At 52.5% G+C, this 26,537-nt stretch overlaps 1 protein-coding gene across 2 annotated transcripts in view; it reads left to right on the top strand.

Annotated features, from left to right (window-relative positions):
- Positions 1-25,583, top strand: part of ADGRG1 (adhesion G protein-coupled receptor G1) — a 39,362-nt gene extending 13,779 nt beyond the window's left edge. The window contains exons 2-15 of one of the 2 annotated variants that reach the window (XM_077830976.1): positions 9,924-10,105; positions 10,841-10,930; positions 11,763-12,188; positions 13,681-13,789; positions 14,057-14,204; positions 16,047-16,175; positions 17,745-17,861; positions 18,281-18,326; positions 19,168-19,268; positions 19,392-19,510; positions 20,255-20,529; positions 22,870-22,978; positions 23,359-23,627; positions 24,119-25,583. In XM_077830976.1, the coding sequence (XP_077687102.1) occupies positions 10,891-10,930; positions 11,763-12,188; positions 13,681-13,789; positions 14,057-14,204; positions 16,047-16,175; positions 17,745-17,861; positions 18,281-18,326; positions 19,168-19,268; positions 19,392-19,510; positions 20,255-20,529; positions 22,870-22,978; positions 23,359-23,627; positions 24,119-24,246 (2,016 nt within the window). In that variant the 5' untranslated portion in view covers positions 9,924-10,105; positions 10,841-10,890 and the 3' untranslated portion in view covers positions 24,247-25,583. The remainder of the gene's footprint in view (positions 1-9,923; positions 10,106-10,840; positions 10,931-11,762; positions 12,189-13,680; positions 13,790-14,056; positions 14,205-16,046; positions 16,176-17,744; positions 17,862-18,280; positions 18,327-19,167; positions 19,269-19,391; positions 19,511-20,254; positions 20,530-22,869; positions 22,979-23,358; positions 23,628-24,118) is intronic. The other variant, XM_077830975.1, reaches the window with a different exon arrangement.
- Positions 25,584-26,537: the final 954 nt, after the last annotated feature.

Below are 26,537 nucleotides of genomic sequence, written 5' to 3'. Positions count from 1 at the left end.
GACATACAAAGCACCAGCCATGCACTAAGGGCCACTTGTGGTTACTTCCCCTCAGCTGGGGCCCTGCCCATCCTTAGTTACACCTCACAGCCCTCACTAATTACCATCTGTAGCAAACTGTGTAATCTGCACCTTCAAGAGGAGGAGAGAGGACAATGAGTCCCATAGCTACTCCATGTAGTCACCAACCACCCCCTTCACAAAGCCAAGCGCCGGAGCCTGGAAGTCCTGGATCGCCCAGGAAACCAAGTCTCCTGGATAGCACTGCCAGGGCTGAGCATATCGTGACAGCACTCCTGTAACACGGTGTGCCCTCACCGCCACAGCACCTCCTGCTGGTTACCTCGGGAATTAGCTCATCCCGGGCTCAGCGCGCCTCCTGCTGGCCAGTGTTTCCCTACTGGTACCCGCTTCCTTTCCTTCTCCACCACCGTAGTTCAGGTCCCGCATCCCTCCCAGCCCGCGGTGCCCCTTCTCTTAGGTACTCCCCTGCAGCAGTGCCCCCACACTCAGGGTCCTCCCCTCTCTGGGGAACCCCAATCCCCTAAGACCACCTCATCTCAGTGACCCACTGCCAGTCTTCATCTAGCCCCTTCCCTCAAGGGCAAACTGCAGTCTGAAGTGGTCACTCGTCATCAGCCAGGGGGTTGGACCTGCTGCCTCTTCCTCCCCTGGCTGCTTCCCCACAGCCCGAGGACCTCCTCCAGCCCTGACAGCAAGGCCTTTTCTCCATCAGGCAGCCAGGTCCATCTCCCTCCGCAAATGGAGAGAGAGGGACTGCCTGCCCTCTGGCCCTGCAGCCCTTTTATAGGGCCCAGCCTGGCCCTGATTGGCTGCCTCCCCGCCTTTTCTGATTGGCTCTCCGTCCCAGCCCTCTCCAAGGGCTGACTTTTAACTCTTTCAGGGCTGGAGCGGGGTGACCGTCCTGCTACAGCTCCCCACTCCTGGATAACATCATGCATCTCTGGCTATAGCTGATTCCCTTGCAAAGAATCATAGATATGAAGGTTCCAGAGTAGCAGCCATGTTAGTCTGTATTCACAAAAAGAAAAGGAGGACTTGTGGCACGTTAGAGACTAACCAATTTATTTGAGCATAAGCTTTCATAAGCTACAGCTCACTTCATATGAAGGGCAGGCAGGGACCTTGAGTGGTTCTCAAGTTCAGCTCCCTGCACTGAGGCAGAACCAAGTCGTGAGGTCTTGCAACACACAGCTTTATGGGAAAGCAATGTCAGCACATCCCGGGTTCAAGAGAGGGTGGGAAACCGCAGCCCCCACTCTGGCTCCCTTTCCCAACATGGCTTCATTCGGCGAGCAGCACAAGTGCCTCAGAAACAGGCCAGGATGAAGCTGATACAGGGTGCGCCAGCGTGTGGAGGAAGGGGAAATGGTGACCGTGCACCCAGGCTGTATCCCTCCCCAGCTTCAGGGTGTGCTGCCTGACACCTGGGCGCTGCAGTGACCCCTGAGAGGGCAGCATGTGCGGGCTCCTGGCTCGATGCATTTCCTGAAAGCAGAAACAGCGGCGATGAAAATACCTGGGGCAGCGAATGGCGCGCCAGGGAGACCTGCAGTCAGGTCTAGAACTCGCCAGGCTGCTAGCAAGAAAGCAGCTCTGGGGCTGGAGACCAGAGAAGAGGAACGAAACAGGCCAAGGGGCCGGGCCCTGACAGCCAGCTGCACCATGCCAGGGGCCACGTAAGGGGTGGTTTTCAAAAGCCTGCAGACTTGGCTTGACTCTGCTCCTGCTGAAGCCAATGGTCAGACTTCCACTATCTCCAGAAACAACTCTAAGGGAAAGGGTGAGGGTGGTGTTGAATCTTTAGCAAAAATCTTCCTTTCTCCCAAATGTTAATTAGTCATTAGAATTAAATAGGCCTCAACAACTACAAAGCATTTTGAACTGCCTAACTACAACTTCTGGCCCCTTAACTTTCAGCCTCTTGTGTCATCATTTTACTAGTTTTCCAGCCACCATAGGCCACGTCTGCTGTCATAACCATACAGCTAAGGGTAACCTAGAATTCCTCCTTACCTGTAAGGAGTTAAGAAACTCAGATAACCTGGTTGGCACCTGACCAAAAGGACCAATGGGGAAAGAAGATACTTTCAAATCTGGGGGAAGGCTTTGTTTGTGCTCTTTGTTTTGTGTTCTCTGGGGAAGCAGAGAAGCATCAGGTCAGAAAACTCCTCCTAAAATCATGCTAAAATGAATCTCGGTATTGCAAAAAGAGTAAGTAAATAAAGCAAGGCGCGTTAGATTCTTTTGTTTTTAGCTTGTGAATTTTCCCTGTGCTAAGAGGGAGGTTTATCCCTGTTTTTTGTAACTTTAAAGTTTTGCTTAGAGGGGAATCCTCTGTGTTTTGAATCTGATTACCCTGTAAAGTTAACTTGCATCCTGATTTTACAGAGGTGCTTCTTTTACTTTTTTTTCTTTATAATAAAGTTCTGTTTTTAAGAATCTGATTGGGGTTTTTAGTGCCCTAAGAACCCAAAGGTCTTAGAATCATAGAATATCTGGGTTGGAAGGGACCTCAGGAGGTCATCTAGTCCAACCCCCTGCTCAAAGCAGGACCAATCCCCAATCTGCCCAAAGCAGATCCCTAAATGGCCCCCTCAAGGACTGAACTCACAACCCTGGGTTTAGCAGGCCCATGCTCAAACCACTGAGCTATCCCTCCCTGGTCTGTGTTCATCTGGTTTACCTATTTGGTTGGTAGATTATTCTCAAGCCTCCCCAGGAAAGGGGGTGAAGGGGTTTGGGGGGATATTTTAGGGAAACAGGAACTCCAAATGGTCCTTTTTCCTGAATCTTTGTCTAACTCACTTGGTGGTGGCAGCAGTACCCATCCAAGGACAAGGAAGGATTTGTGCCTTGGGGAAGTTTTAACCGAAGCTGGTAGAAATAAGCTTAGGGGGCCTTTCACGCGGGTCCCCACATCTGTACCCTAGAGTTCACAGTGGGAAGGGAACCCTGACATCTACCCTGGGGGAAATTTTGCACTTTTCCCTTGTTGCTAGAACCAGTCTGTCTGCACTAGATGTTAGCAATTTTGGGAGTCCTAGTGTAAATGACCACCCAGGAGACAGGATGAAAGACTGTGGGTATGTCTACATAGCAAAGAAAAACTCGCAGCTGGCCCGTGCCAGCCAACTCGGGATTGCGGGGCTCTGACTGCAGGACTGTGTCACTGCTGTGTAGATTTCTAGGCTCGGGCTGGAGCCTGAGCTCTGGGATCCTCCCACCCTGCAGGGTCCTGGAGCCAGGGCTCCAGCAATGAAATAGCCCCCCAGCCTGAGCCCCGCAAGCCTGAGTCTGCTGGCCCAGCCCAGCTGGGGGGGTTTCATTGCTGTGTAGGCCTACCCAGACAGGCAAACATATATCACCCAGGGAGGGAGAGGGAAATGGAGAGAGAGAAGATAGAGGAATGGGCTGATTATTAGGTGAGAGGGCTGGATCGGGTCCGGAGATGTAGAGTCGATGGAAAGGAGTGAAGACTGGGCGTAGGCTGGAAGGGAGGATGTGGGAGAAGAGGAGGACAGAGAAGATTGACAAAGGGGGACGCAGAAAGAAGGAGGGAATGTGAGAGGAATGGAGAGAAGGAAATGGGTTTAATTCAGAGTGGAACAGAGCCTCCCCCACAGCCCCTTCTACTCCCCCAGGAGGCGGGCAGGCCAGCATTCCCTCATCAGACGCTACTTCAGAGCAGCTGTCAGGCCCTGTTGTCTCATTCCCTGGCCTGTCTGCCAGCTCCCTGGCTCACATGGTGCCAGACAGCATCGGGCAAAGCGAAGCTCTCGCTGCGAGCCAGAGTTTCCGAAGAGCAGCTGCACAGGGGCTCCAGTCACTTTGCTCTGCCGTGCTGATCAACACCCTAGTTTGTGGTGTGGTTAGACAATGAAACTGCTCTAAAAAGGAACACGCAGGGCCGTGCAGCCTGGAGGTGGGGCCGTGTCTGCTGCAGGTGGAGGTAGCATTCAGGCAGGAAGCGCCCACTCTGGCCTTCAAGCTAAGAGTGCTGGCCCATTGATGTAGCTGGGCTGGTGTAAGGAGGCATGTGGCACTGTTGGCACCTCTTGCTGGCATCTGAAGCTGTGAAGACCACTCCTCCTAGCACTGCATACTACCATCCCCTGGCGCGTTGTTTGCATAGCAGCTGTGACAGATAGGGCTCATAAACGAAGCTTGATCTGTGTTTGCATTGGAAACCTCCAGCCTCAGTTCTCACAGTGGGTTCTTCTGATCTTATTCAAATTGGGAACAGAACCACGAGCTGTGCAGTTGGCCACGCTAGCAAAAACAGGGGCTGCTGAGCTGTCTGTCCCTGAAGCTGAAGTCACTAAGGGATGGCCAAGAGCATGTCTCATGACTTCCCCTACTCGGAGTTTTCTCTCTGGCCTAGCCAACCTCTGTTCCTCTTCCCTTTATTCCCCATTATCGTTATGCTGGATCTATGCTAACACACTGCAGCCACAGCACAATTGACTCAGACAGAAACCAGTACCTGAGCGCTGGGGTTAAAACCCAAAGACTCGGTTCCCATGAGCGCGGGCAGCTCTCACGCTTGGAGGAGTAACAGCAGGTCCGTGCTGCCTGCCAGAGGGCTGCCGGGCTCTGTGCAGAGCAGAGCGCATAGGGGCTGGCGATTGTAGGGGCTGGCGGTCGGGCTTTGGAAAGCTAGCGGCTGCATCCCACACTCAGAGAATCCGCCGAGGTTTAAAATCCTGACTCAAGGGAGGTTTTTCCATTGATTTCACTGACGCCAGGATTTCATCCAGAGAGTTTGATTCTAATTTCACTTTCAGGGGCTTTCCCCCAGTTTAATTTAGCTGATCCCAAGGGAGTTTTTACTGATTTACACCTGTGTATGCAAGAGCAGAATCACCCCCAGACGTTCGTAACGGCAGTAAAGAAAAATACACATATGGTCTTGCTCCAGAGTTTTATACTAGTTCTGCAGCTGCACCTGGAAAGGTGTAACCATGGAAGTGTGGCCTGGTATCCTGGGAAAGGAGCAGGTAACAAAGACACCCCAACTTTCCCATGCAGGCAGGAGGGGGGGAAGGAATGAGCTGACATTTGAGGGGTGGGGGTGGGGAGAGTTTTGACCAGACTATTCAATTCTGAAAGCAGAAAATGGAATGTGGCCAGAGAGATTGTGCAGACAAGCTAGTACTGTGGGCAGGGCCTGTCTCTGTACATGCAAGTACAGTACCTGGCACAGCAGGGCCCGGATTCCTGAGTGGGGCTGTTAGGACTACGGCAATATAAATAATGAACAAAAGCTGTCACTTCCTTTGAGGGGGCCACGAACCCCGGCCCGCACACCCAGCTGAGTTGGTGTGTGGTATGTTTCTCCTCGGACGTCCTGCTTCTCACTGTTCTCTTTCTCTCTCCCGCCTTCCCCCCCGCACTCACCCCCTTGTGGGTGACACACCCACAGTGTTGCATGTTTCAGTGTGTTAGAACGTAAATGAGCCTGTGTTGGCTGGTTTTATTATCTGAGAGCAGTAGCGTGGGAAAGGCTGATATACAAGTGCAAAGAACTTGCTGTGAAATCCTCCAGCACTGGAGAAGCAGTAGGGTGGAGGAAGAAATCACAACCCTCGAAAGGGCAAACAGACTCCCTCTGCACTCACAAGTGATTGGTTAGTTGCTTTAGTGCTGTGAAGGTGCTGGGTTGACAACCCTTGAGACTGGAGTCCTCCCTTGTAGCCACAGAACAGGCACAAGGAGGGCAGTAGCGAGCTTCCCTCGCGCTCTCCCACCAGTCTCCACGGCTTCGCTGCTGAGAGAGCCTCCACGGGAACACCACTTATGGGAGAATGGGAATCACCGCACTGGATCAGTGATTCAACAAGGAACCTAAGAGCAGACCGGTGGAGAAGCCAGTCCAATATCCTGTCTCTGGGTATGTCTACCCTGCAATATGAGGTGTGGATGCAGCTCCTCCAGACAGACTCTCATATGCACGCTAGCATGGCTAAAAACAGCAACGTAGATGCAGCAGCGTGGGCTGGACAAGCACACCGGGGACCCTGGTTTTCTACTCACGTTGCTGAAACCCACGGTTCTAGTCTTCCGTTTTTAGCCATGATAGCGTGCGTGTATCTGCTGGAGCTGCCATCGCGGCTCTGATTTCATGGTAGACTTCTCCTCTGACAACGGCCAGTCCCACTTACTTCAGAGAAAGGTGCCAAAAACCCGCTGTTGGAAAACGGTGGGCTAACCTGCCGAGAGGGGCAGTTACTGTCAGTTGTAGCACTGGGTTTTGGGATGGGGACACCTGTCCTTTAAGAGCTGGATCCAGACCAGTAGCTCTTTTTGCACATGTCCCTGAACAGCTGTCAGAACATTCTGTTCTTTCCTTCTGCTTGATTTCACCTCGTTATAATTTCAGCAGCACCGCGAATCAAAACGGGAGGAAGGAAAATGAGGAGCGAGCCAGGAATCAGATGTAATGCTGTAAAATGGTTATAGAAAAACAGCTGGGGCAGATATGCTGGCTGTAGAAGTAGGGGTTGAACTAGAGCAGGGTTTCTCACCCTGTGAGGCACGACCCAAGATTGGGTCGCTAGAATGTATCAAAAGTTTGTGGGGCTGGCTGGGCTCAATTCCCCACTCTGGACATAGTGACCTGGTGCATGGGGTCTCGGTGCCACTCCAGTTTGCCCCAGCCACCCCTCCATCATGACGACACTGGGACAGCTGGGCCAAATTGGAGTGAGTGGTGCTGCAACCCCAGGCACCAGGTCACAACTCCACTTACACAATTATGGCCCCGCCAGGCCAAACCTGAGCAGCACTGCGACCCCAGAGGTCACAACACCCAGAGCGGGGAGCTGAGCCCAGGCAGCCCTGGGGGCCAAGAGCTGGGTGGGAGTGGCTGGTGTCACATTCTCTGATAAATGCTTGCACTCCAGTGTACCCCCAGCCTGCAGGACCTCCCAATGTACCACTCCCCCACAGCCAAACCACCTCTCCTGGTCCCCAGCTGTTCTCCCACCACATCCCAGCCCCTTCTGCCCTGGATGCGGGGGAGGAAGAGGGCACTGAGTCACGGCAGGCCATCAAGGTTTACAAATGGGTCCTGAACCCAAGAAGGTTGAGAACCACTGAGCTAGAGTATGGATATTGCAACATGATCATTTGTTTCTACTGCTACTATAAATCCTAGGAGGGACATGAGGGAGGGTTACAGGTGATGGGCCCCCTGCCTGCTGGGCTTGCATGGGCAGACAGCGGATGCTGACCCATGTGCACACTGAATTCTCAAGATTCCTAGAGGTTAAATCCAGAAAGGACCATTACATCAGCTAGTCTGACTTCCTGTCTAGCACAGGTCAGATAATTTCTCTGAGCTACCCCTGTATCAAGCCCAGCAACTTGTGATTGGCTAAAGCACATCTTCCAGAAAGGCAGCTAGTCCAGACTTGAAAACATCAAGAAATGGCAAATTCACCACTTCCACTGGTGGTTTATTCCAGTGGTTAATCACCGTCACTGTAAAGACATGCAGTTTACTTCTAATTTGAATTAGTTTGACTTTAACCTCCAGGCAGCCATTGGTTCTTGCTCTGCCTTTCTCTGCTAGCTAAGAGAGCCCTTTATTACTCAGTATATTCTCTTCATGAAGGTACTTAGACACCGTAATTGAGTCACCTCTCGGTCTTCTTGTTGAAAAGATGACTAGACTGGACTCCAAGCCTCTCCTAGGCATTTTCACCAGCCCTCTCTTTTTTGTGACCCCTCCACTTTTTTCCAACATCCTGTTTAAAATGTTGCCCCCAGAACTGTACACAGTATTCCAGTATTTACCTCACCTCTTGTTCATATACCCAAGGCCTGCATTAGCCCCTATAGCCACAGCATTGCGCCAGGAGCTCATGTCAGTACAGTTCCATAGGTATGGCCTCTATGCTTTGTTCCCAGATGCAGGACCTTGCATTTGGTTGTATAAAGTGCATTTTGTTTGAATTGGCCCAGCCTACCAAGCAATCTAGATTGCTACGTATGACTGCCCTGTTCTCATAATTTTTTTTAACCACTTCACCAATTTTTCCATCATCCACAAATTTTAATCAGCAGTGATTTTATATTTATTTCCAGGTCATGGATAAGATGAGATTAAGCCAAAATCATGATACTGAAGATCCGGCCTGTATTTATTCTCTCTATGGAAAGCCAACAGCGATAACCTCACCGTTGTCTCACAAAGACAAATTCCATGGTACTGATTCTTCTCTTCCTAACACCAGTGTAGATCAGGACTAACTCCACTGAAACTTATGGTGTTACCAGTTTTACTTTGGCGTCTCCATTGACTTCAAAAGAGTTACACCTCACATACACTGGTCTGGGAAGAATCAGGCCCCATGACTTCAGTTTAGTTCAGAGGGATTGATGGGCTCAGCATTGAGATACCTAGACCATCTAATCTCTAGTACCCTGATTTTCATTTGCACTCAAATTTTCTCTCTACTAAAAAGGGTCATGTTTGAACTCATAAGACATACTGGCAAAAGGCTCATTCTGTCCGTATAGCTTATCCCAGTTCCCCAGGTGAAATAAGCAAGAAGAATTTTTTGCTTATAGCTGCACTTATACTAAGTGCTTTTGCTGGCATAAAAAAACCCCCACACCACTGCGCAAGGTTATTACAAGCAGAATATTCTCTTGTAGACCAGGCCTCAGCCCCTTTACCCCACTCTCGTCGTTTAATGGGTCCTTAAAGCTGGTGTTGGTGTAGATGTAACGTGACTGCCAGGGTGGTGTATAAATGAGAATCAAGCCCTTGGTCACCGATTCACAATGCAGCCCAGGTCAGTCGGGGTCAGCAGTTGTTACCAGCTGGTGTCCACTTGGTGGCCTATGTGAAATTAATTGGGCAGACCTAGCACAGTTCCAGTGGGTTTGGTACCGGACTGGCAGACTTTTCAGAAGAGATGACAAGGGTTGACTGGACGCTGGGGACCACGCTACCCCCCTTGCCCGGGGGGTAGTCCTGTTGATTCAGCAACGAGGCACCTGTTCTGCAATAAACTGAGGACTAGACCCCCCCCAGGGCTCTCAATCCAGCACTTCCTATTAGCACTAACAAATGGAGCATTGCCTAAGTGCAGCAGAAATATTCCCTCGCTCTCCGTGTCCTCTGCATCGGCCGTGCTGGTGGTGATGCACCGAGTCTCTCACTTTTTCCTCCCTTAATACAGTTGGTGTCGCTGAACCCAAAGTGGCTGATCACATAGGGCCAGATCCTCAGCTGGGGTAAATCAGCATAGTTCCACTGCTTTCAGCGGTGCTCCGACTTACAGCAGCAGAGGGGTGTCATGGGCCATTCCCAAAGGCTGTAAAGAGAGAAAATAAAACCCAAGGGAAAATAAATCTAAATGTGACTGGACATCACACTGGCTTCTGTTCGGTTTTGTTACTATTAACTCTGTTTAAAATAGGGGAATTCAAGAGTCTTACGGTGCAGGAGCACCTCTCATGGCATTGCCATCATACACTATCCCAGAGCAGCCCCTTCTGCTGCGGTCACCCATTTTGTGTGGGAGGGTACTTGACCCTCCAGCCAGGTCCCTCTGGAGCTTCAACCTTTCTGGTTCATCAGTGTCCTAAATAATGCCCTTCACCCGTACTAAGACGCAGGCAGCAAACCAAGAAATCTGGGGTCTTACTTCAGTCTCTTCACCAAGTAACCTCAAACAAAACCACCACCAGCTTGCTCCTGCTGCTACGGGTTTGAGATTCCACGATCTATTCTGATTCCCCTTTGTCCTCCATCCTATTTTCAGGGCACCAACCCACAGGGCCATTTCTCCCGTGTCGTGTCTCGCTCCCTAGGAACCCACCGCAGATGCTAATCTTGGCTCCTTCAGCTTGTTCCTCTCTTCTTTCCCTTATGGATACTTCTTCAGCCTCTCCATGCAGGAGAAAATTTCCACCCTCTGTCTCCCCTGGGCCTTCTCCTCAGGAGAAGAGGATGCAGAATCATCACCTTCTACGGCTCTGAACTCCTTCCTGTATAGAAACCATCCAGCTCCTTCCCAGCTGGGTCTGATCCTGAATTGAGCCTGACAGACCCTCCAGGTGCAACTAGGTGGGCTAATTAGGATCTCCGGATCCCCTTAACCCTTTGTGAGCCTGTGTGGGGTTTATACACCCCAACACTGGGCAATATTTTAAATGAAACAGGCAAAGGAATTTTGTTTAATGGTTATTTTAAAAGCTCCCTGCTTTGGATTCCTGGGAGGGAATGGGAGAGCAGCGAATCACAGGGCTAATCCAGCCTCCTCCAAGGATCAGCATCTCTTTCATTTCCCTCCCTCTATGAAACTCTTCCACTGGCCCCATAAAATTTCACTTGGCTATAGCAATCCATCACTCCCCCTAGTGCAGTGGTGGGCAACCCGTGGCCCGCACTGCTTGCCGCAGCGCCCATTGGCCAGGAATGGTGAACCATGGCCACTGGGAGCTGTGGGCGGCCATGCCTGCGGACAGTCGATGTAAATAAACTGTCTTGCGGCCCGCCAGCGGATTACCCTGATGGGCCACGGGTTGCCCACCACTGCCCGAATGGCAGATGACAATAGAACAGTTGTGTCTAGCCTTCTTGCATGGATAGAGCTACCATTTTTTCTTCTCTCTGGTACTCACAAGAACACAATTCCTGGCATTTGCAGGTGTCCCACACCTAGCGCGGTAGCTCAACTCAGCCCAGGCTGATGCAGAAAGAACTGCAGGCTTTTCAGTCTGTTCCAGGCCCTGAGCTGTGAAAAATTCCTGCAGTTCTCTAGACAAACTCACTCTGCCATTGTGTGCTTCTGTCCCTCAGGGTCAAAGTCTATCACTGAGGAACATCAGGGGCTGGGAAAGCCGCCCACGATGGATCGCCTCCTTCTGGCTCTGCTTCTCCTGTTGCAAGGTAATATGCTCCCTGGTTATTTCCTCACCTCTACACTGGTCTATATGGCTTACAACAGCCGAGGTGGCAGGGATGTAGCATTATCAACCTTCTCCCCACCGCCAGTGCCAGGATAGTACCCATTAGGAGGAAGCAGTCATGCCAGTATGGGTGGAGTGAGGTGGGGGCAGGAGGTACAGAGGGACTTTCCCTGTAATTAAGTTTCCTGAAAGACAGAGAGTCCGTCATTGTGTTCCAAGATGGAATTCCCCTCTCCTTCCAGGACAGGCTAGAGGCATGTAGATGAATCAGGGCAGGAACAAGACTGGATGGACATGGAGAATGCGTTATTATCGTCTATGTTCCTCTTGTCTAATCAGCTCACCGGGGTGAAGTTAGAGTCCATTCAGAGGAAGGATGGGCCAGGCCTGAGCCTCAGGAGAGCTGGGTTCACGTGCTTGCTCTGCAAACACCTCCCTGGGTGACCATGGGCAGTCATTTAGTCTCTCTGGGCCTCACTTCCCCACCCATACCATGGGGATAACAGGCCTGCCCTGCCTCACAGGGGAGTGTGTGGCTGAAGACAGGAAAGACTGGGAGGCACTCAGACTCTGTGTTAATGGGTTCTTACATGGCTCCCAAGATTTTCAGAGGAGGAGCTCTCTCTGTCTCTTGTAGACATGCAGCACCTATCACAATGGAGCCCCTGAGCCTTCCTGTGATCCATGTAATAAATAGTAGACAGCTGTGTTGTGTGGGGTCACCAAGGGGGATGAGTAACCTGGGGAACTCCTGGCGTATGGAGCCCCTCAGGCTGAGCTACACCTTACCGGGCGGGTTTTGTGTAACGCAGGGGTCAACGGAAGCAGCCACCATGCCGAAGATTTCCGATTCTGTGGCGAAAGAAGGCAAACGAAGAAAAGCCGTATCATTTATCAGATGCGGCCAGAGAACATCATCACCATCGAGAACAGTGCTGAGACGCTGCAAATAGCTGCGCCATTCCCAAACCTTGACAACTACACGTTACCGGACAACTTGGGGAACTACCGCTTCTGCCTCTACTGGTACCAAAGGGACAGGATTTTCAACCTCACGTACGGCAGAAACAACTACATGCTGAGTACCGAGGCGAACCCTTCCTTCAACTTTTCAAACCCAAGCGCACCGCAGAATAAAAGTGGGGTCCCTGTGCTTTCCAACGTGTCCTACGCCTACGGCAAAGGCCTGCGGAACACCTCCCTCAGCAGCGCTGCTGTTTACTACTTCTCCATCCGTGGTACAGTTGAATCAACATGTTAAATGGGTTAGAGAGCTTGCAGCCTTTGAGCATGTTCAGTCTTGGAAGCTAAGCGGGGCTGGCTCTGTCTGCCCACCCGTGGATGGGAAGGTTCTGGGGAAACCGCTGAGGCACCATTAGGAGGTAGAGCAGGGCAGTTGGCTTCTCCACCAGTCGCTAATTCCATCGTTTTTCAAAAACGGCCACTAGTTTTGGGTTCCTCATTTTTTGGGCACCCACATGCAGCGCTCTGGGGCCGATTTCCCCACGGTGTCGAAATCCCACCTCTCCCACTGACGAGAACCGGAGTTGTGGGTTCTCAGCACCTCTGGAAATCCAGCCCAAAGTTTCTCTGCGTAAGCACACAAAATAAGTGACCACTTTTGAAGACGTAGCTGCAAAGGTCCTGCATTTCACCGGATAATCCCTCATCTAGTCACAGTGTCCCACCTTTAATGGTCAGTTGTGCTGCCTTCAGCAGTGCCGGGGTCCTCAGGTCACAGCTGTATGGGGGGCCTTATAGGGATCCATCATGACACCAGCAACACTCCATCCTGTAGAGCATCTGCACGGTTGGAGACCACTGAGATCAAGATGGAGCTCTGGGTGCTAGGACCTGCAGTGTCCATGGCTGCACATGGGTACTGGAGTGACCTCAGCTGCATTCTGGTTAGAGACATACAGAGTAAGAGGCGGGAGAGCAGGAGCATACATGCTCGAGATTGCACCTTGAGGTTCTCGGCCTGTGCAGATAGGTGCAAACTCATGTCATTCCTATGCTGGAGCTGCTGTAACCTAATGGCCTGCCAGACAATGGGGCAAAGCTATTGTCAAAGTATCCATTACCTGCTATTACCCTCAGCTAGCCCATTCCTTACAATTTGGTGCAGCCAGTTGGCTGTTCAGGAGCCCTCTGCAAACTTCAGCAAGCCCATCTCCTGTGCAACTGAAGTCCAGAGGAATGAGACAGGCAAGAAATGCACCACCATGGGCTGTCTCCCCTCTCATGAGTCCTGGTGGATGCAAGAGGCTCAGGGATCACCTCATGTGAATTCTTCCTTTTGCATGGCTAGCCCCTGTGACTCGGCTCAAAAGGCCAGGTTTGTAAAGGTATTTAGGCACCAGACGATGCCGAGAGGGGCTTCTGAGAATCCGCTGAGGTGCTTAATAGCTTTGAAAGTCTGGCCCCAAATGCCTTAAGCCGTACCCGTGCTCTGCTTGGCCATTCAAACCTACCCAGGCATGGCCATTGCAAACACCCCGCGTCTGGCTTGCCACTCACTCATGCTGATGTAAATCAGGAGTGGCTCCATTGAATTCAGACCAGTCCTCATCAGACCCATGACTGCCAATCAATTAATAATGCAGTTGCCTAAGAACACAGTATAAAGCACTCGCTGCCGGGGGGAGGGATGCTGCAGAAACCAGAATTGTCCCCTCTTCACAGAATTAATCACCGCGTTCTCTTTTCTTTCCACATCGACTGCTGAAGACATCAGCAAGGTGCATGCAATTGAAGAACAATTAAGGAATTTAGCAAACTTCATGAAGAATCCCAATAAACCCACTGGAAGACAGACCAATGCCAAAGCACCATATGAGTGAGTACAGTATACAAACTATGTCCATCTCCTCCTCTCCCAGATTAGGCGCTTGCCATCACTGTCTGTACAGCCTCACATACCCGAGGATCCGTCTGGGGAGCTATGGTTTTCGGGAGAGGTGGGTCAGATGTAGGGCCTCCCAATCGCAGCAGTGGGTCCTCAAAACTCTCCTTCTGTCACTTGCTGATGGTACAGCCCCTGCTTTGAGGCTCTCTTCCCTCCTACCCTCTATAGATTCATGCTCTGTTCCTTCTTCCCCAAAAGGAGACTTCTGCATTTGGAATCGGACCTGGGACAGGTGGTGTTTGAAGGGGAGAGCAAGACTTTTGGGACGAGTATGGTGCGTGCAACTGTTTTGAAGATAGGACCCAGCAAAGCCTCTCAGGATCTGCCCTTCGTGTCTGAACTGGAGGTGAGTGCAGGTGTGCCAGGGGTCCAGGCTCTTTTTCCCATAGTCACAAAGTCATGACAATAGAGTTCAAGGCCAGAAGGGACCACCAGATCATCTAGTCTGACCTCCTGTACAGTATAGGCCACCAACACCTACACACTAAACCCAACAACTGGAACAAGACCCAAGTATTACAGCCTAAAGGAGACTAGCCTATTGTGTGCGACAGGCAGAGAACAGCAGGGACCGAGGTGCACGAATGCCTGGGGACAGTGGGGAAATGATGAAGAGAGAGACCCTCAAATGATCCTGGCAAGCGACCTGCGCCCCATGCTGCAGAGGAAGGTGAAAAACTCTCCAGGTCACTGCCCATCTGAGCTGGGGGACAGTTCCTCCTCAAAGCCCCGTATGGCAGTGATCAGTTAGACCCTGAGCATGTGAGCAAGAACCAGCCAGCCCAGCACCCGAGAGAGAGGACGCTCAGGATCACCTCAGCTCACCGGCCAAACCCATTCAATGTCCCACCTCCATCCCTGAGGCTTCAGAGGAAGCAGACAAAAAAAATGACCTGGTAGCAAGGGGAACCCTCCCTCCCTGATGCCTGCCACTGACCAGCTGAAGCCCTGAAGCATGAGGGCTTGAGCTTTATTTTACATAAGAACAGACAGTACAGGTTCCAAGCCAGCCATCCCTTCCCCCAAATCCAGGGGATGTCTGTTCCCTACGGGTCTCTTACCTGAAAGTCATGCCCTGCTTCTGGGCTTCCCACAGGAGTCGATCTGCTGCTTGCAGCTCTTCCTGATGGCTCCATACCCAGCTGGCCTGCCTGCTGGCTTCTGTAATCGCCTCATCCCGAGCTGATCAGTCACAGGCTGGGTCCTGCTCCTCTTAATGGCCCAGCCCTCCGGTGACAGATTGAAATGACCTGCAGGGCCTAGAGCAGGGACCCCAGACCAACCGGAGCGTTTGCAGAACCTCTTGATGCACTTGGCATGTTTCCAGGTTGTGCCTTGTTCTCCGTGGAATCTTTCCAGGTCATGGTCCTGGGTTGGTCTTTGCAGCATTACGGTTTGCAACGTAGAGGGGACCTGACTCCTTCCCATAACCAGGGTAACCTGGGACGTGTCTGGTTACAGCGTGTAGTTAAAGGGATGTCCTCACCCCGAAAAAAATCAGACTTCTGTTCTTTGTACCGTTTGCAAGGGAAATCTCCTTGTCACTCTGGTTTCACTTTCTTCCCTTGGCGCCTTAGTCAGCACTTGGTGGAGTCCCAGGCTCTGACTAGTCGCACTTCCCGTCTCCTGAGGGTGATCAGAGGAGCCCCCTGCCCTCACTCCCCAGGAGAGGTCGCTGGCAGGCTCGCACCCTTGCGAGGGCAGCCAGGAGGGAACCTCCTTTCCTTGAGACTCCTGCATGGGGAGCCCGGCTCTGCCCTTCTGGCATGAGGCTGGGAAACAGCGGGAGACAGGGTAGGTAGAGGACCCCGCCTTTCGAGCCCAGGGAGGAGCGTCGAGGGGGTGAGGCTTCATCTCAGTGCTGCTGAAGAGAGGGAGCAGCCAACCCGGCAAAACTACTGGAATAGAAACGTTCTTAACTTGAGTTGCTGGCGTCCCTTTAATACCCAGCCCGGTGCTGTCCACGCTAGAAACCAGAGCAGTGATGCATATGGGTCCCTGGCCTGGGCTAGACGGCAGTCAGATCCTCAGCTGGGGTAAATCAGTCTAGCTCTGTTGATGCAGATTTACCCCAGTGGATGTTCTGGTGCGTGTGTAGCCAGAGCCCGAGGCTTTCCCTAGCGTCCTCCCCGAACTCGCCGCATCCTCCGGCCACTCTTCAAGGGCTCTGCTGGGCTTTGTTTTGCAGGTGGGCAGAGAGGTCCATGGGTTTGCGGTGAATCTGCCGAGGATCCTCTTTGCACAGGCGAAGGGCAGGAAGAACACCACTGAGAGTCGAGTGCTCCTGATAGATATCAACAGCCAGGCCCTTTTCCAGGTAACGACCGGGCTCAGGGATGGGAATGAATTTGGTGCGTGGGTGTAGTAAGCGAGGGGCTAATAGTGCTGGGCAGCGCTGGGCCAAGTTTGGTTGGGAGCAGCTGCTACGAATGCGGAGGATACGTGCTGCCCACAACTCTGCCAGGGCTGCTTGAGAGCATCCCCGCTGCCGGTCCTGCCCTACTCCCTCGGTCTGCCAAACATCGTGAAACCTGGCCTGCCGTGCAACCTCCTGCTCAGCCAAGTTTGGGCTGGTATCCAGCTCTGACCCCCGACCCACAGCACCCGCTGCTTTGCCAGCCCTGGCCCCCTGCCCTGCCAATGCCCCTCCCCCCGACCCACAGCACCCCTGCTATGCCAGCCTGGCCCCCCTGCCCATGCCCCTTCCCCCCGACTCACAGCACCCCCTGCTATGCCAGCCCTGCCCATGCCCCTTCCCCCCGACCCACAGCACCCGCTGCTTTGCCAGCCCTGGCCCCCTGCCCTGCCAATGCTCCTGCCCCCCGACTCACAGCACCCCCTGCTGTGCCAGCCCTGCCAATGCCCCTCCCCCCCAACTCACAGCACCCCCTGCTATGCCAACCCTGGCCCCCTGCCCAGCCCTGCCAATCACCCTCCACCCCAACTCACAGCACCCCCTGCTATGCCAGCTCTGGCCCCCTGCCCTGCCAATGCCCCTCCCCCCGACTCTCAGCACCCCCTGCTATGCCAGCCCTGACCCCATGCCCAGCCCTGCCAATGCCCCTGCCCCTACTCTCAGCACCCCCTGCTATGCCAGCCCTGCCAGTGCCCCTCCGCGACTCTCAGCACCCCCTGCTCTCCCAGCCCAGAGGCTCCCCTGAGCTGATGCTGCCTATCTGAACTGTACCCGGCGGCCCAGTGTCCTGTGTGAACAGATTGAGTAGGATGAGACCCCAGAGGTTATTTTTGCTGTGTGCCTTTAGCCAAGCTCCCATTTCCAGAGGAGGCAGGCCGGCGTACTCACAGTCCCCTCCCCACCCCCACCCCCCGCTGGGAAACGCTGCGGACCCATCATAGACACGCACCGGGACAGTGCTAGGAGGGTCCCAAAATTCAGGTTCCTGCCAAAGCTCTGCCCGTTGCGATCTCCCTTTGTGCCTAGTGACTGCAGCTCAAACCAGTCCCTGGCTGGGCTCCGGAAGAAATGCCCCCTGCCCCCGGCAGGGTATTGTACAGCTGGGGGCAGTATGGAAGGTGGCACCTTCCCCTGAAGTATCGGGCTGCAGCTCCTCTCAGCGTCAAGACACCGGAGCAGCTGGACCATTGGCGGTTGTGATCTGGCCTTTGCCACGGTACATAGGAGGCCACCTGGTGCCCTGATGCCCTCCCGCAGAGGACTGTGACAGCGACAAGGCACAACCTGAGGAAAGGCTGCGGCGGCTCCTGTCGCTTGTGTGCGCAGACCCTCTTTGGGTTTGTATTGTCTGCTGAGGAAGGTGACAAGGAAGCTCTCTGGCTCGGAGATCTCCAGGGGTTTTATAGCAGCGTGGTGTCCGGCAGCTGTCACTCTCCCACGCTGGCATCACGGTCTTTCCATCTCTTTCAGGACCAGAACGGCAGCAGGGTGCTCGGTGAAAGGGTGATTGGCATCACTGTGGGGAACACCCCCGTATCAGGCCTCCCCCAGGACGTAGTCCTCAAATTCTTTCATGACCAGCTACCGGTAGGTGTGAGAAACGGCCTCATTCAAATGAGTCTGTCCAGACCGGGGAGGAGGGGGCGGAAGCTGGGACTTCTGCCAGCTCAGCTTCTGCCTCGTCTCTGTCGCCCCATCCTCTCTAGGGGATGCCCTTCCAAAAAACGTAACTCAGGACAACTAGCCACTTCCAGGTGACACAACCGGTGTCCTTGATCTTTCCCTGTTGCTGGGAGCAGCCTCCCTGTTGAAAAGGGAGGTGACGCCCTGGAGTGCTGGGGAGAGAATGATCTTTGTTTCCTGGCTCCAGTCACATGACAAGGGCCAGAGTTTCTTTTCTCCTGCTGCCCCATCTTTCCCTTGATCTGCCCCTCAGCCAAACTTGCCTGCCCCGTGAATAACCCAGAGAAGGTCCTGCGTCACCACCCATGTTCTTGTCCTTTCAGAGGAACGTGACTCCACGGTGCGTGTTCTGGGACGTGGACTCCAGCCGTGAGTATCTCAGAGAGAGCAGGCTGTTTTGCAGGGCCCTGGATCTCCCCCAGGTCACTTACACCTGTGCAGTGGGGGAGTGCAGTGCTACCCTCCCAATTTGACAGTACCTTTATGCTGGCTTTGCACAGGTGTGAGGACTCAAGGTGCGGGGCAGGTGGGAACCAGACCCCTAGCCTAGCTGCCCAAGGAAGGGACTGAGCATCAATCACTTTACAACCTGACACATGGGACTGGATTGTCCTTGATATTTTAACTCTTGTAGAGACAAACTCTTGGCCACGTCCAGCTCTCACTGGAGTGGATGAAAAGACTCTCGTTTACCATGGACCATGGCCCAGCGCATGGTCAGTGGCTGGATACACATCCATCCCTTTTCCATCAGTGGAAGATGATCAGTTTTCACTCTGTCCTTCTCCAATCTGTGTCACTCATCCCAGCTCCCTGTGACTTCTCCTTTTCAGCCTCAACGGGGCTTGCTTTGACCGCCTCCCCTCATCTGTAAATCCTGCCATTCCTCTAATGCCAGGGATACAGCCCCTAGATCTCTATGCATGGCTAGATCTCAGGCGGTTCCCCCACGGATATCCCAAAGAATCTGTCCCAGGCTCTGCTCCCCACGCAGATATGGGTGGGGGTGATTTCGGGTGCTAGGAGTCCCCAGTATAGCAGTGCTGCCATGTGGTCTGTAAGGAAGTCACTGGGCCCCATTGCAAAGCACTCTCTCATTCTCTCACCTGCTTGCAGACACCGTGGGTCAAAGACTTTCTGTGAACATTGACTTGGGCTGAGTGTGTGACAGTCCCACCCACAACAGGAAACACTGCTTTTCTCTTTGCAGATGGCCACGGCAGCTGGAAAAGTGATGGCTGTGAAACAGAGACGGGTAATAACCAGACGGTCTGCCGTTGCAACCACCTCACCTATTTTGCTGTGCTGATGGTGGGTACCAGCTCCCACTCGAGCTCTCTGCATCCTCACTGCATGGTCTCTGTGGTGATGGGTAAAGCTCTCAGCTCTTGCCCAGCGTGGCTCTAACACCTCCCCTGTCCTCTCCATTCTCAGATGTCCTCTCCGGGGATAGATTACATCCACAAGAAGTACCTGACGATTATCACCTACATTGGCTGCATTATCTCAGCTGTGGCTTCCCTCTTCACCATCATCCTCTTCTGCTGCTCCAGGTACAGTACTATGGTTCGGGGCAGGGGATTAGCTAGCAGCCTGTAACTCGTGCTCATGCTGACCAGTTTGCTTCCCCATGCAGGCAGCATCCCCCTCGGCTGCCATTACACACAGATTGGCCAAGATTTTTCTAAAGGGACTTGTGATTTTGAGGGTCCACCATGAGACACCTGAAAGGGGCCTGATATTCAGGAAGTGCTGAGCACCCCCCCCCCCACCTAGAAACCAGACCCCTTTATAAGGTCTCCAGATGGGCCCCCAGAACCACCTATCATTTTTAATAATCTTGACCGCCATCTTGGTCTTTAGCACTAATGCAGCGAGCATGGGCATGCACAGATCTTTAGCAGTGTGTTAACAAGGGGCTGACGCAGACTACAAGAGGCTTCCTTTGAGAAATTAGGCTGTATGCAATGGCCAAACCTCTCGCCTACACACATGGTTCAAAGGCCAGATGAGATGTAGCTTCCCAGTGGAACAAGGGGACCAGGATCGCTCACCTGTTGCAGTTACCGGTGGCTCAGTAAGTTCACCCATCTCAGCCATCAGCTGGCTATGGCCATGTGGAATAGGCACTGGGCTCACGATCTCCTGTTGTTAAGACACAGATCTCTTGTGTGTCTCCGGTTAGCGTGAACTGCCTGAATCAAAGCACTGGGACCCCATCGTGGGCTTTTGTGGATGCTGGGTCTGGGACTCCCAGACACGATCAGGAGTGAAATCTCTTCCTCTCCCTTTCCCAGGAGGAAGCACAGAGACAGCACCATAAACATCTACATTCACATGAACCTGCTGGGGGCCATCTTCCTGCTGGATGTGAGCTTCCTCATCACTGAGCACTTGGCCTCCATCGGCAGCGAGGCAGCCTGCAAAGCCGGCGGCATGTTCCTGCACCTATCTTTGCTGTGCTGCCTGACCTGGATGGGCATTGAGGGCTACAATCTCTACAGGCTTGTGGTGGAGGTCTTCAACACCTACGTGGAGCACTTCATTCTCAAGCTCTGCGCGGTGGGCTGGGGTGAGTATGAAAGGAGGCCCAGATGGCCCTGAGAACTCCAGGCCTCTGCGCCCCTAGAAGACTTTCCTCTCACGAGGATAAGAGGATGATTTGCTCACCGTCCATAAGTACCGACACGTGGAAGAGATTTCTGAGGGCAGAGGCTGTTTAATCTAGCAGGCAAAGGCATAAGACGAACCAATGTCTGGAAACTAAAGGTAGAGAAATTCAGGGTAGAGATCAGTCCCCTCACTGTTCAGAATTGTGCCTAAAGCATTGGCGGCAATGGTATCTCCATCACTGAGGCTTTTAAGTCAAGACTGGCTGTCTCTGTAAAAAATACACAGTCACTCAAACACCAGTTATGGGCAGGAGGCACTGGGTGAACGTCTCTGGCCTGTGCTGTGCAGCAAGTCACACTAGATGATCTCAAAAAGAACAGGAGGACCTGTGGCACCTTAGAGACTAACAAATTTATTAGAGCATAAGCTTTCGTCATCTACAGCTCACTTCATCGGATGCATAGAATGGAACACATAGTAAGAAATTGATATACATACACACTGTGACAAAGCTCTGTCCTTGCCTCCATGGGTCCCACGTTTCCTGGCGGATTTCGCTAGCCTCAGAGGCTCACTGTGACCCTCCACGTAACCCTTCTTTCTCTAGAGACAAGGGTCACAGTCTACTGAGCCATTTTCATCATAAGCCAGCAAGGGAGGTGAGGAGAAGTTATCCTTCCTTGCACAGTCTCTGTTGTCTCCCAGTCTCAGTGATTAATCAGGGGGCAAAGGTGTGTGTGGGGGGGGGAGCCCGGGCCCACCCTCCACTCCGGGCTCCAGCCCAGGGACCCTAATAGTATCAGCTATGGTAGCTTTTAGAAACATGGCATGTACAATTCCCTGGGCTACTTCCCCACAGCAGCCCTCACTTCCTCAAACTCCACCCTTACCTCAGGGCCTCCTTCCTTGTGCCTGATATGGTATGTACTGCTCAGCCTCTCCAACAGCGCAGCTTCCTCCCACAGCTCCTGACATCCACACCCACCTGACTGACTGGGAGGCTTTTAACTAGTTTCAGCCAGCCCCTGATTGGCTTCAGATGTCCCAATCAACCTAGCCTTCTCCCTCCCTTCTGGAAAGTTCTTAATTGGCCCCAGGTGTCTTAATTGACCTGGAGCAGCTCAGGGATTTGTTTAGCCTGGAGCTAATATATCTATCTCCCACTACTTTTCTATAGCCATCTGGCCTTGCCCCGTCACAACACACATACAGATAAGTTGGAAGTTACCATACAAACTGTGAGAGGCTAATTAGTTAAGATGAGCTATTATCAGCAGGAGAAAAAAACTTTTGTAGTGATAATCAGGATGGCCCATTTAGACAGTTGACAAGAAGGTGTGAGGATACTTAACATGGGGAAATAGATTCAATATGACAGGTTTCAGAGTAACAGCCGTGTTAGTCTGTATTCGCAAAAAGAAAAGGAGTACTTGTGGCACCTTAGAGACTAACCAATTTATTTGAGCATGAGCTTTCGTGAGCTACAGCTCACTTCATCGGATGCATACCGTGGAAACTGCAGCAGACTTTATATACACACAGAGATCATAAAACAATACCTCCTCCCACCCCACTGTCCTGCTGGTAATAGCTTATCTAAAGTGATCATCAAGTTGGGCCATTTCCAGCACAAATCCAGGTTTTCTCACTCTCCACCCCCCCACACACAAACTCACTCTCCTGCTGGTAATAGCCCATCCAAAGTGACAACTCTCTACACAATGTGCATGATAATCATGACCCAGCCACTTCCAGTCTCTCTTCACACCCAAGTTAATGGTATCTAGTTTACCTATTAATTCAAGCCCAGCAGTTTCTCACTGGAGTCTGTTTTTGAAGCTTTTCTGTTGCAAAATTGCCACCCTAGATACCATTAACTTGGATTTGAATCGAGACTGGGAGTTCCATTCTATGCATCCGATGAAGTGAGCTGTAGCTCACGAAAGCTTATGCTCAGATAACTTTGTTGGTCTCTAAGGTGCCACAAGTCCTCCTGTTCTTTTTGCAGATACAGACTAACATGGCTGCTACTCTGAAACCTGTCATAGATGATCACAGTGGTCCCTTCTGGCCTCAACACCAATGAACCTATGAGCAGTGTGGACATGAGGACCCAAAGCTGTACCCAACCATCCCTGTTCAATGCACTGTCCTCAGTCCACCACTAGGGTGACAAAGGGTATGGGAGAACAACATGGTCAATTCCTTAGGAGTAGAAAGGATGAGCTCCTTTTTCAGGGACCTGCAAAGAGAGGAATTGGGGCGAGGGAAACTACCTAATGCTGTTCTCTCCATCCAGGGCTTCCCATCTTTATCGTGGGTGTGATCTTCCTGGCGGATCAGACAAATTATGGACCATTCCACATTGAAGTATTTGAATCCCTTGAGAAATCCACCAATGCAACCATGTGAGTAATTGGAATGGCGTCACCATGTTCTGGTTATACCACGGCTAGCCGTGCCTCCGCCCATGAGTCAGTTTCACACAGCGTGGACCCTGGATCATACCAACAGATTACATCCCCTCTGCTGGGGTTTTCCCGAAACCTTTTCTTCCTCCCGCCGCTCAGTCCATCCAGATCCCCAGCTGGCATAAATCAGCAAAGCTCTCGTGACTTCAGTGGAGCTGTACAGCTTTACATCAGCTGGGAGACCGGCCTCCATGTTTAACTCTGGGCTGGAGGCCGAATGTGCCAGTGGGTCCCCCCGAGCTCTCCAATCAGACCTTCAGCCCCTTTTAACCTAGAGGATTATGGACCTGAACTATCTGCCTTTCTCCTCCCTCCAGATGCTGGATCACAGCCCCCCTGATCCATAACATAGTCAACCTGGGCATCTTCAACCTGGTATTCCTCTTCAACTTGGTGATGCTGGGAGCCATGGTGTGGGAGATCCGCAGGCAGAGGAAGAGAGGCCACAAGCTTAAGCACACCCTGGTGCTCCTGGGGCTGAGCCTCGTGCTGGGCATCCCCTGGGCACTGGCGTTCTTCTCCTTTTCCTCGGGATCGTTCCAGCTCGTCGTCATCTACCTCTTCACCATCATCAACACTTTGCAAGGTGAGCGCGCAGGGCCGGGCGCACTCTCCCCATCTCGCCCTCTCCCGGCGACGTGCCGTCACCCCGGGGCGAGTTTCAGGGGTAAATGGCGCAGGCGTCTGGAGTCTCTCTGAGGAGCAGCTGATGAGGCTCTGACACAACCCTGTGCCCTATTCCTCACCATGGGGGAGAGGCTCCCCTCCGTACTAGAGCGTGCCTCGCTGTGTGTAGGGATCTCTCCTGCAGGGCCCTGGGATTTTCTGTGCGATAGCACCCAGTGGCCACACGAGGGTACCACCAGCTAAGGTTCGAGACAGTGCTCTGCTACGTTGGTACAGTGATGGATCCGAGACCCCGCTAGCTCAGTTCTTCTGCCGTATAGTTAAAGGGCAGGAGTGATGGGATGCTCAGGCAGGGGGCCAGCCTCCCCCTGCAATCAGGTGACCCATCGTCCTGCTCTCTGCATTGCCCCTGCCCAGTGAGCGCTCACCCATTTCTCCCTTCTCTTGCAGGCTTCCTCATCTTCCTCTGGTACTGGACAATGGTGCTGCAGGTCAGAAAGTTGAAGTCCTACCCCTCACCGAATAGCTCTGACAGCACCATGTTGCCGTTCAGCACCAGCCGCAACAGCGCAGACTGAATCTCCTGCTTTCTCTGGTCATAGCTGGGACGGTCTCTGCCCTGTGAGTCAAGAACCAGGCGTCGCACTCCCAGAGGGGAGGTGGAGGCATCGCATTTGTCTGATGCTCCTGCTTTGCTACACGTGGCCACGTATAATCACAAGAAATGTAGAGAAATTCACACACGTACACCCAGACACTCTGAACCGGGAGCTGCCGGCATGGAGTCTGTTGTTCGCTAAGACCACAGCAGCAGCTCGGTTTCTCTCTGCACATTCCCTTCTGGATCTCTCGGGTCCAGCCCTGCCTGGTTCCCAGCAGCATTAAACACCAGTCTTGTAGCACATGCATACCCCTGGGCTCCCAGGTAGATCACCCCTTCAGTATAAACGTCACTGGAAAAGAGTGTTATAAGCCAGCAAGGGCTGCAGCCTTCTCTGATGGGGGATCATGGACCTAGTCTATTTCACGCTCCTGTTACATCTCTATCCACATCACAGCCTAGAGGAAGGGCAGGGAAGAGCCTGGTATCCACCTCTCCCAGGGCTCCAGTCACATCAGGCAGCTGCCAAGTGAAACCACAAGGGCAGAGGAGAGATTGGGCAACGGTAAAGGTTTCATTTTCTTCAGAATGCAGGACAGGCCCATGAGCATCTCTGGCGGGTCCAGACTGGATCAGGCAAAGAGCTTACCTTCCTCTGTAGCATGGGGCACGAGTCTCTTGCTGGAGGAGTCTCTGCTCCTTGAAGTCTTTAAACCATGATTTGAGGACTTCAATAGCTCAGACATAGGTGAGAGGTTTATCGCAGGAGTGGGTGGGTGAGATTCTGTGACCTGCGTTGTGCAGGAGGTCAGACTAGATGATCATAATGGTCCCTTCTGACCTTTGTATCTGTGTATCCAGGCAAACACTATGGAGTAGGCATGTGTGGGTTATATGCATCTTAGGTAACAAGGCCTGGGGGGTGCTATCACCCCTCCTGCCCAATGTGTGTGGCGTGCTTCTGGGGGAGAGTTTGCTAGGGCTCGGTTCTCCTCTCACACCGATGTAATTAATGGGCTTTCAGGGTAAGGCACCCAACTCTGACTGCAAGTCAATGGGGGTTGGGCATCTCAACCCAGCTGTGCTGTAGGAAATCTCCCGCATTGTCTGTAGGTCACAATGCAGGGTCACTTCCCCAAGGGGTTTGCCTGGTGGAGGTGGGTGGCCATGGATGGATTTTTGCACACGCACCTTGAACCCGATGGAAAAGTGCATTTTTTGCCAGCCTAACATAGGAATCAATAATCTGTCTAACTGCTGAGAGAGCCCTCGCGCCCGAAATAAAATATTACATGGCGAATGTGTCTAGTTTTCGATGGTGTCAAATCTGATTTCTGCGTATTACAGCATTCCCATTCCACTGCAGTCTGTCACTGGGACTTTATTCTCTACTTGATCCCTGTTGGGCCTTTATTCTCTACTTGATTCCTGTTGTATTTTTAGGGAGAGATTTTCAACGGTGCACATGGCAGGTAGGCACTGAAAGGCAATGGGAATTAGGACCCAAGTTGTCAAAGAGATTTAGGCACCTCACGCCCAAAGATTTCCATGGGGCACCTTTTGAGGACCAAGGCCTGTGTAATCCCATCTTGCACAAGAGAACTGCCATGGACTCTTACAGTTCCCGCAGTGTGTCATGGTACCAGTGGGCTCCTCTTTCCTGAAGAGCTCGGCGTGCTTTCCAGCCCTTGAACTAAGCTTCACAACACTCCTGGGAGACACGTTTGCACAAGAAGCTGGGGAAACTCAGGGGTTAAGCAAGTTGTCTATGTGGTAACAGAGCTTCCCAGCCCATGTCTTGGCCACAAGGCCGGTCTTCCTCCCAAGAGCCAGAGCCTCCTCTCAGTCACCTTTACACAGCACTTGGAGAGTCATCACTGGCCCGACTGTAAATACCAGGTATAAAATACTGAGATCACCACAACGAACATGCTTCAGCATGGAAAAGGCCAAGGGCTTCTCATTGAAAAAGAGGAGCAACCCACAGTGGAAGAAAACGCACTCTGGGGTGACGGGATGCATTATAAACATTTGTATTGCCACTTCTTTGGAGAGAGTTGCTCACGAGCCATCCCCATGAGTGGTCCTAGCTACGTAGCAATAAAGACGCGTCTGCCCTCCCTGCCCAGACGTCTGTAGGAGGAAGGATGCGTAACGGGTGTATCTGGCCTATGCTTGGGCTCTTTTCATTCAATTCAATAAATTATGCGGGTCACCCCAGCCAAGTGCCAGGATGACCCTTAGGCCCCAGTCTGTGGCATCACAAAC

The sequence above is a fragment of the Eretmochelys imbricata genome, chromosome 12, assembly GCF_965152235.1.
Source record: "Eretmochelys imbricata isolate rEreImb1 chromosome 12, rEreImb1.hap1, whole genome shotgun sequence".
Lineage (NCBI taxonomy): Eukaryota > Metazoa > Chordata > Testudines > Cheloniidae > Eretmochelys > Eretmochelys imbricata.
This window is presented reverse-complemented; position numbering and strand designations above follow the sequence as displayed.